The 11,015-nt window shown below is 36.9% G+C and overlaps 1 protein-coding gene across 1 annotated transcript in view; it reads left to right on the top strand.

Moving 5' to 3' along the window:
- LOC141331883 (myosin light chain kinase 3-like) overlaps positions 1–11,015 on the top strand; it is a 40,366-nt gene that overhangs the window by 29,163 nt on the left and 188 nt on the right. Inside the window, exons 9-12 of the mRNA XM_073836923.1 lie at positions 2,213–2,283; positions 4,526–4,654; positions 7,247–7,399; positions 10,827–10,962. Of these exons, the coding sequence (XP_073693024.1) occupies positions 2,213–2,283; positions 4,526–4,654; positions 7,247–7,399; positions 10,827–10,962 (489 nt within the window). The remainder of the gene's footprint in view (positions 1–2,212; positions 2,284–4,525; positions 4,655–7,246; positions 7,400–10,826; positions 10,963–11,015) is intronic.

An 11,015-nucleotide genomic window follows, 5' to 3' on the forward strand; every position in this document is an offset into this window, starting at 1 on the left:
ACCTTAACCATTTTAATTCTCTTTCTTTTAAATTAATTAATTTTAAATTAAACACAGAGGACATTCTGGAGGACATCATTGTTTTTTACTTTCTGTTTTTTGCATTTGGGCCACTGTGACAAGTAATTTAGTAGGCTAAATATGGTAAATACATTTTAGTAGCCTACCATTATTTTTAGAATAAAGTAAAAATTATCAGATTAAAGTTCTGTTATATTTAGGGCTGTCACTAATTATCACAAACTCACCTGATTATTTTGGCAATCGAGTAATCTGTTGATTATTCTGAGGATTAATCGAGCAATCTGATAATTATAATTAATTTGAGGTAATAAAAATAAACCTACTCAAACAATAGCTTTTAAAATGACTTAAAATACATATATAATTGAAATGAAGCAATAATAATTAGTTCAAATAAAGTATCAAAAGCAAGTAATCATATGGGTTTAATTAAACAAAACTGTTAAAATACATAATGTATTATAAACAATAGAGCTAATGTACATTATGTATTATAACAAATGACTGCAAAAGGTGCCAATGACCTGGCGATTGTTGACACTTTACAATCTAATCCTTGTTTAATATTGACTAAACCACATTTATTTCAAATGTCCACTTAATCTTTAATATTTGGTCATTTCTTTAAGACAAAAATGCTACAGCCACTGTCATTTCTTAAATATGTGGACATCAAAACGTATCAACTCAGAGCGAGGGTTTAAAGGGGTCATCGGATGCATCGGAAGTTCATATGATTCTTTAGGGTCTTAATGAAAAGTCTCTAACATACTTTGGTTAAAAATTCTCAATAGTAGTGTAAAAAGCACACTTTTACCATGTCAAAATCAGCTCTGCAAAATTTCAGTTCATTTGAAGACATGGCCCCTTTAAATGCCACCGAGCTCTGCTCGCCCCACCCCTCTCTGGGATTATGTTTACTTTAGCCGCATTTATCGGCGCAACTTGCCAACAAGCACATTATTAAGAAAGATGCACAAAAAACCCTTATACTCACTTCTGCTGTGGGTGAAGCTGCATCAGGAACGATTCGCACGAAGATGCTTACTAGGTCCTTCTGTTTATAGCAGCTTCCACACGTTTTTCCGTGGTTTAGACAGCATAAATTAGCAGAACAATTTATTCAGTAGTACATTTACCATGCAATCCACGCTGTTGTTTACATCGTGAGGAGAACATGTACATTATCCACTGAACTTACCTTACTTACCTTAAGTTCGAACGCTTCTTTCCAGATCACTTTAAAGGCTCTTTATGACGACATATTATTAAGTCATTGCAGTCATCTTTTTTCCTGCTTAAAAAAAAACAAAACACTCAAGCATTTAAAACAGCGGATGACAAAACTTGAGCACATATAGTAAACAGAATGATAATGTAAATTGGAGTGGACATTGTAATATTTATATCTTTATATCATTCTTGGTGTGAACAATACTTAAAGGTCCACTGAAGTGCCTTGAAACACGCAGCGTTATTCTATGTGGTGACGTACTTTTAACTGAAACAAAAACATATCGCCCAGCCCCGCCCACTAATTTTGAATAGCCAATAGCGTTCCAAATATCTGCTCGGGCCAGAGCCGTTGAGCTCGGTAAAGCCGCATTTGTAAGCTTATGACAGCCACAGACTAATAAATTACCCCACAGATTCAATATGAAACTCTTGCTAAAACGAAATAGTGATCATAATCATGCTGAGGCTGTGTAGTTTAATACATGCCGACCGCACATATGAGCGCATATGATCTGCTCCGGGTAAATGCGTCTCTGTGTAGGGGGCGGGACATTACGGACTCTAGAGAGCATTTGATTGGACAGAACGTTTGATGAGAAACTGAAGTGCACGGTGATATCATCCAAATCCTTGATTCATATTGGCGGAAGTGACGAGACTGTAAGTTTTGAATGCCCATATCTTGTAAACGCGAATTTTGTCTTTGTTTTGCAGCACACTAGCTTATAGATAACCTTAAGGCTAATATATTCATACTAAAAGCCAAAAAACTTTAATTTTGATTTCAGGGGGACTTTAAGTCAGGTGTCGGATGTTACTACTCTTTATTACGCTACATTTGAATCCTGTATTTCATTTGAAATATGAAAATTATTATATTGTTACTGTTTATTCTTAAATAGTTTTAATCTGAATCTTATTTATTCTTTAATTGTTATATTTTCTGCAATAGCCAGAAAATATCTTATGTGTGAGCAGCACAGGGAATCAAATCAAGATCATTGACTTTGGACTCGCCAGAAAGTAAGTAAACAGACCTCATTAAATTCTCTTATTAAAAAGTAGACTTATACTAACGTTTTTTTTTTCAGTTTTGGATAATTATTTCCCTAATTTCACACTTGAAATAAAGTGTTATAATAATGTTTTTAGCTGACATTAAGTCTTACTTATTCACACCACTGTACTGACACACTGCACATGGCCCTCATGAGTACAGTCACATTTTTGGACATCTTTGTTAAAGTTTGAAACCATTTTAACAATCAGAGTCCTTACAATGTCATCGAAAAAACGTGCAAAACTTATCATTTTATGCAATTTATGAATCTTCATGTGTGAGCAAGACACTGGTGTGGGTCTGTGATTTACATTTTTTTATTTAGCAGACACTTTTATCCAAAATGACTCAGAAGCGAGAAACACTACAACAAAAGTTAGGCATTCTACAGAGACAGTAACATGAGAAATGCCACAATACAAAGTGGCAGAATTGCTCAGAGAAGTACAAAAGAAAAGTACAGAGGTTGGTGAGACTCTGCGGAATAACAGAAAGAGAAAAGTAGAGCTTTTTTAAAGTAAGTACAGTATGAGTCAAGTTCTCACAGGGGAGTTGTGCTTTCTGAAAGTGGAGAGGGAAGATCATTCTACCCCCGAGGTACAGCGAATGTGAAGGTTTGTGGAAAAGTGATTTTGAGCCTCTTTGTGAGGTCGCCATGGGATTCCACACAAACTCGCCTCAGATTTCTGAAAGAAACACAGATTTGCAGATGTGAGAGAGTAGAGAGTACAGATCCAGTCACTATACTTACACAAAACATTGTTGCATTGAACTTATGTGAGCTGCAACTGGGATCATTTAAGGTTGGACATATGCACTGTAGTTGAGGTGATAAGTTTACATACACCTTGCAGAATCTTCAAAATGTTATTTATTTTACCAAAATAAGAGGGTTCACACAAAATGCATGTTTTTTTTAGTACTGACCTGAATAAGATATTTCACAAAGGATGTTTACATATAGTCCACAAGAGAAAAGTTAAATTCATAAAAATGACCTTGTTCAAGTTTACATACACTTGATTCTTGATACTGTATTGTTACCTGAATCCACAGCTGTTTTTTTGTTTAGTGCTAGTTGTTCATGAGTATCTTGTTTGTCCTGAACAGTTGAACTACCCACTGTTCCTCTGAAAAATTCTTTAGGTCCTACAAATTCTTTGGATTTTCAGGCGTTTTGTGTATTTGAACCCTTTCCAACAATTAATGTATGATTTTGAGATCCATATTTTCACACTGAGGACAACTGAGGGACTCATATGATACTATCACAGAAGGTTCAAATGCTCACTGATGCTCCAGAAGAAAAAACCATGCATTAAGATCCAGGGGAGTGGGTGAAAACTTTTGAACAGAATGAAGATGTGTACATTTTTCTTATTTTGCCTAAATATCATATTTTTTTTATTTAGTACTGCCCTTTAGAAGCTACACAAGATACTTACATGTTTTCCAGAAGACAAAATAACTTAATGAACCTTTTGTAAGTTGCATATGTGTCCCTCCATTGTCCTCAGTGTGAAAATATGGATCTCAAAATCATACACTAATTGTTGGAAAGGGTTCAAATACACAAAAATGCTGGAAAACCAAAGAATTAGTGGGTGAAAGGGTAAAAGATTTTTCTGAAGAACATCAGATAGTTCAACTGTTCAAGATGCTCATGAACAACTATCACTAAACAAAAACAAACAAACAGCTGTGGATCATTCAGGTAACAACACAGTATTACGAATCAAGTGTATGTAAACTTTTGAACACGGTCATTTTTATGAATTCAACTATTATTTTCTCTTGTGGACTACATCCTTTAAGTGATATCTTATTCAGGTCAGTACTAAATAAAAATAACATGCATTGTGTATGATCCCTCTTATTTTGGTAAAACAATTAACATTTTGCAGATTCTGCAAGGTGTATGTAAACTTATGACTCAACTGTAGATAGGCTCAGATAGGAAGAGTCTGCTTTTCCTGATTTTCAGTTGTAGAGTACAGAAATGCATAATTGCAGTCTTTATAATTTGGTCATTGAAGTTCAGCTAATTTAAAAAGAAAAGAATTAAAAAAAAAAAACTTTCAGGTTGTTGGCTGACCTGGTATTATCATTTTCAAGGTTTGTTGAATGAGATAAGAGTTAGTGAGTATGGGTATAATACAAAATCCAAAAAAAAAATCTGCAAAATGTGTCTGTTTCTTCCACCAGGTATAGACCCAGAGAAAAGCTGAAGGTCAACTTTGGAACCCCAGAGTTTCTGGCACCAGAAGTTGTCAACTATGACTTTGTGTCATTTCCTACAGACATGTGGAGTGTTGGTGTCATCACATACATGCTGTGAGTACACAACTAGAAGCAGTAAGGCAGATCTATTAATGCAGTATTTCTTATATCAAAAAACATTATGCTGACTTCCAACATTTATTAGAATGTAAAAAATGCCATTAAAGAGTCTGAATCGGCGTTCATAAAATATGTGCATATACATTAATGATGTATGCGTTACAGGAAAAAAAGATTCCCTTTCTTCCTACGCTGAATTGCACAGTGGCATAGAATCCTGAGTGAAATATCAGTGAGATCAAAAGCCAAATGCAAATGTGACGCCCATGAAAGTTTTAGAGGGCTCATCTAAGAGCATTGAATAGAGCCCTGATAAAAGGGCACCAGTCCCATACAGCTCAGAAACCATGTGCCTCTCTGAAAAAAAAAAAGATGGTACACGCGAGCAAGCAAACACAACACCCCATCTCGAATCCTGTGCCCCCATTAGTCTACTCTCCCTCTACTCCAACCAATGATTGAATCAATACTAATTACCTGACAGCTGTTCGTGCAGATTTAGAAGGGCTTGCCCGTCCAGAGAATATGTGTGTCACCTACTTCACACTTCTCTGAGAACTGAACCCCTAACAAGACTTAAGTGTTCAGAGTATTCATTTAATTATAGCTCTTTTATTTAAAGGAGACACAAACACATAACTGTGTTAGTGGTTAGTTATGCCTCCATAATTGTTGGTGTCCTCATTTTAAAGTGTTTGTAGACTGTTTTGGCAGTAGAGTTGCATATCCATGTACTTTTTAGATTTATATTTTATTTTTTGTTAGTAACACATTCAATTTGCTTCAATTTGTTAACATTACTTAATGCATTCAGTACCATATCAGCAGCTATATCACCAGGGGGTGGAAACCTTTTGAATTTGAAGATCAAGGTCAATTTAAAATTAAAATTAATATTTAAATTTCTTGAGAACATGTACGTATCTTCTGAAGCTTCTAAAGGGCAGTACTAAATGAAAAAAATATATATTATACTTAAGCAAAATGAGAAAAATGTACACATCTTCATTCTGTTCAAAAGTTTTCACCCCCTTTGAATGCATCGTGTTTCCTTCTGAATCATCAGTGAGCGTTTGAACCTTCTTTTATAGTTGCATATGAGTCCATCAGTTGTCCTCAGTGTGAAAAGATGGACCTCAAAGTCATATAGTCGTTGTTGAAAAAGGTTCAAATACACAAAAATGCTGAAAAACCAAAAAGAATCTGTGGGACCTGAAGGTCTTTTCTGAAGAACAGCAGGTAGTTTAACTGTTCAGGACAAACAAGGGACTCATGAACAAATATCACTAAACAAAACAAAACCACGGCTGTGGATCATTCAGGTAACAACACAGTATTAAGAATCAAGTGTATGTAAACTTTTGAACAGGGTCATTTTTATAAATCTATTATTTTCTCTTGTGGACTATATGTAAACATCTTTCATATGAAATACCATATTCAGGTCAGTACTAAATAAAAAATAACATGCATTTAGTATGATCCTTCTAATTTTGGACAAATATAAACGTTTGACCTCAACTGCATAATGTTAACAAATTTAACCTTAAATATCAATATTTATTAATTAAACTGATTTTACCCAGAGCATACAAATGGGGAAAAATGCAAACACAACTCAATCATGAAAAGCCAAAAATATTCATAGTGCTTCAATAATGGCGCTTTTCCACTACACAGTACCAGCTCGCCTCAGCTCGCCTCAGCTCGCCTCGGCTCGACTCGACTCGGCTCTGTTTGGTTTTCCACTGTGTAAAAGTTGTACCTGTACCGGCTTCCAGGTACTTTTTTTCGTACCACCTCAGGCGAGGTTCCAAGGGTTGTGGCTAGAGGGTATACAGCTCAGACCGGAAACTAACAATGAAATTAATTGTTCTACCTATTAGATTGTGTTTTATTAACGTCTACACCTACCCCAACCCTAAACTTAGCCCTTACTATAATACAAAAAAAGTATTATTGTTGTACAGTGTGACAAAAATAACGTTAGACTGATGTGCGCATGCCCAGTAGCCATAGCTGTATCCCTTCTAGACTTTACCGGTTCCAAGCGAGCTGAGTCGAGCTAAGGCGATACTAAAATGTGACGTGAAAACACAGCAGACTACTGATTGGTCAGAGAGAATCGTCACTATTCACTGCGTCATCATTGCACGCGCCAGCAATAGTATCCAGAATAACCCCGCCATTTTTAAAAAGTTTGGCCAGAGATTGCGTGACATATCCAATCCATTACATATTATGGCAACTCGGAAGAATACGCCGTGGTCAAACGAGGAGGTGCAGACAGCGGGTGTGTGTCGCGTAGAAGATTACATCACGGCAGTTTCTTGCAGCGTCGCTGGAGGTACAGGTACAACTTTTACACAGTGGAAAACCAAACAGAGCCGAGTCGAGCCGAGTCGAGTCGAGCCGAGGCGAGCCGATACTGTGTAATGGAAAAGCGCCATAAGAAAATATCAAAAGTAGATCAGAATGGTACAAAGCAGAGGTATAAGTGGACCCTTTTTTCATGTCATACTTTGATAAGCTTAAAACTAAGGGTGAATAGATTTCTAGATTATTCACTCCCTTTCTTTTTTTCAGTCTGAGCGGCCTTTCTCCATTCATGGGTGACAACGACACAGAAACAATGAACAACATTCTGCACGCCAACTGGGACTTTGATGCAGAGACATTTGAGAATGTGTCAGAAGAAGCCAAAGACTTCATTTCCAGCCTTCTTTTGCCTGCCAAATGGTATTCATCCATCCATCATTATTCCACTAATGCAAAACCTTAAAGTACAGAATATAGCCTAAGTCACGCTTTCTATCACACATACTTTAGTATAGTCTGTCTTCTATTATTTCTCCTCATTTCTGGCCACCTGTCTCGGCTTTAAGAGCCTCACTTTTCTCTTCCATCTCTCAGTCATTGCCCCACTTTGACCTGCTCAGGTTCCCTTAATGCATCCTGACATCAAAACTGAAACCTCACGAAATGCGGTGCTGTACACTAAAAAATGGCACAAATGACATATAATTGGCCAGTGACGTATAGTGGCCCTGGTGCATTTTAGAGCATTTAAAGCTCACCCTCGTGTTGCTCTGTCTTAGCTAACCTCTCCCACACAAGGGCTGTGCTGCTCAGCTGGCATGAGATAATATCAGGCTGGCACAGCAGGTGGCCATGAGAGGGCACATTGTCTTTTGCTCACCATCTTACCACGGTCTACGCAATAAAAGAGATAATGATCCAGTGCGCTTTGACAAAGTGCATTTAGACGCAGCATGACACCCACCCTGGCCTTCCTCCCTTCTCTTTATCTGTAGTGACAATGTTGTCTAATGACCTCATCACAGCCCCCCACACATGCCGCGTGATTCATATCACCCGTGTACATTCATGCTTTCAGCCAATGAATACTAATGGATTATTGGCATGGTGATAATGTAGTATAATCAGCTGGATTACGTCTTTCTTACTGGATAGAATGCACTCGTGCTGTGCACAAAATTTACAAAGTCGGGATGATCAGACATATCTTTCAGTCATTTTCAGGACACCATCTGTTCCTCTCGCTAAAATAAAAAATGGCTGTCTTTTGGCTCTGTTAGCCAAATGTTAGCACGGTTAGCCAAACTTAGATTTCTGCGTGCATAGTCTTCCATTAAACTGCGTTGCTTTTAGAAGCGTCAATTCAGTTGTTGCATATAGTTTAATGTCTTTATTTCGGGATTATCAAAGTAAATTATAACTCAAACTTGAGATTTTACTAGGGCACAGCAGATTTTCACTGGGGCACGTGCCCCAGTAAAAAGGGTCTAGCAACGCACGCACCTGCCCTGAAGCGGCTTCCTAGCTGCATCCATGTTGCACGTCTCATTTGATGTGGTAATTTCACAGAAGTTGAAGACTCGTTCTCGCCCCCTACAGTGCAATTCGACTAGGTATACGTCATCCGCGCTAAAATATCAAAGTGAAAGTCATCATATCTTACGTAGTTTAGACCCAGCTCCCAACCCAACTTTGAGAATAGATTAACGGCGATATTTTTTTTATCGCCCGATAAGAGTCTCACGTTAACGCAGCACGTTAACGCTGATAACGGCCCACCACTAATTTATACCATTAACCTCTGATCCACCGCAATGTCCAACTGTCTTGAGCGCGTTTACAACAATTAAATAATGATATAAATACTGTTCAGTTTCTTGCACAGACCAATTGTTTTGTGTCTTAAGACCTTAATGTATCGTCACGAGCTGCAGGGTTAAATTTGGTTTTGTCTGTGTATGTTTTTTTAATTCTCAAAACCTTGGATCCAATTGACTGCCATTATATGACTAACAAACTGCAACGGTTTGAGTTAAAAATCTTTGTTTGTACTCCCTGGGTACATTTGTAGCAATAGCAAAAAATACATTGTATGGGTCAAAATTATCTATTTTTTAATGCCAAAAATCATTAGAATATTAAGTAAATATCATGTTCCATGAAGATATTTTGTACATTTCCTACTGTAAATATATCAAAACTTAATTTTTGATTAGCACCGGTAATATGCATTGCTAAGAACTTCATTTAGACAAACTTTAAAGGTGATTTTCTCAGTGTTTTTTTTTTTGTAGTGTAAAGTTGTATCTCGGCCAAATATTGTCCTATTCTAACAAACCAAACATTAATGGAAAGCTTATTTATTCAGCAGCAGATATTGTTTAAATCTCAGTTTTAAAAAAAAATACTCTTTATGACTGGTTTTATGGTCTTGGGTCACATATATTTAAAAAATCTCACATATATTAAAGATCTCATACAAGTATTTTTTTGGAATCATAGAATCCTTTGGGGAATTTGTATTCAAATAAATCAAATTAGAAGTAAGTTGATTACATTTAAAGCTGAACGTTTTACATCATCATCACATTAATGATGTTAACAAATAAATCAGACAATGCACCAGCAATTTAGTGATATCCCCACAGTTGTGGTCTTGACTGGTCTTTAAATAAAGTCCAGAGTCCTTTTTGTTTGAGACTGCGACGAGACGGAGTGCAAAATGAGGGCGAGACCGTGACCAGTGACAAGTGGTCTTAAGATCGGTCTCAAGACCAAGACCGGTCATGAGTACTACAACACTGCTTATTAGATTGTGTTTTATTAACGCCTACACCTACCCCAACCCTAAACCCCAACCCTAAACCTACACTTTACAATAATACAAATACAGTAATTATTGTTGTTCAGCATGTCTCTTAAAGGGGACATCGGATGCAAAATTCACTTTTACATGTTTTTTTGCATATGAATATGTCTTGGCAGTGTGTGGACACAACCACCCTATAATGATTAAAAATCCATCCACCTAAACAGTCTCAATTATCAAGCCCCGCCCACAACCGTTGATCAACTGTCCCGTATTAGCATATTTCCGCTCTCAGCTGTCCGCCATTTTCTTCACGCTTAAGCAGGTGTTGTGAAACAATGTCTTGTAAGCAATGCAGGTGTTTTGTAGTTGAATGTAAAAGTGAACATGAGAGTCTTAATTTTCTTCCAACATCAGAGCCACTGAGGATGCAGTGGATTAGTTTGTTTTTGATGGTAACGTGCCACTGAATACACAAAAAAACAGAAGAAAGGGGTGTAGTGAGCAGTAGCTCATTATCATTTAAAGAGGCATACAATGAAACAGGTCACTGTGCACAGAGCTGTTTTTGACAAGGTAAAAAAAGGTGTTGTTTTACTCAACCATTGAGGAATTTTAACCAAAGTATGTTGCAGACATTTCATGAAGACCCTAAAGAATCTTTCCAACTTGTGGAAAGCTGGCATCCAATGTCCCCTTTAAGAGAAGAAGCCATTACACTTGCAAATAAATGTATTTAAGTGAATTTCACAAGGAATAGTACATTTTAGAATTATAACTTTTCTTAAATAAGTGACAAATTCCACCTCCAGACAGCGCAGCCTTTGAAAATGTTAATAATCTAAACACTAAAATATACATAATACTATATATATATATATATATATATATATATGAAAGTGACTATATAATTCATAGTCATTACACAGAAGGGTGTGAACTATATTTTGCATCTAATGGAACTGTTTGTTTCTTGGAGCACCGGATGTTTTTAAGATCTTAATATGTGTATGTGTGTTTGTGTGGTCTCTATGGTAGCAGCCGTATGAGTGCGTCAGGCTGCATGAAGCATAGTTGGCTAAATAACCTGGAGGACAAGGCCAAGATGTACAAAGTGCGGCTAAAGTCTCAGATGAGGCTTCAGCGGTACCTCGCTGCTCACCGTCAGTGGAAGGTATGAAATCACGAGTCAGTGCATGTGTTTGATTCTAAATGGATTTACAACAT

Source organism: Garra rufa, chromosome 3 (genome assembly GCF_049309525.1).
Source record: "Garra rufa chromosome 3, GarRuf1.0, whole genome shotgun sequence".
In the NCBI taxonomy this organism is placed as follows: Eukaryota; Metazoa; Chordata; class Actinopteri; order Cypriniformes; family Cyprinidae; genus Garra; species Garra rufa.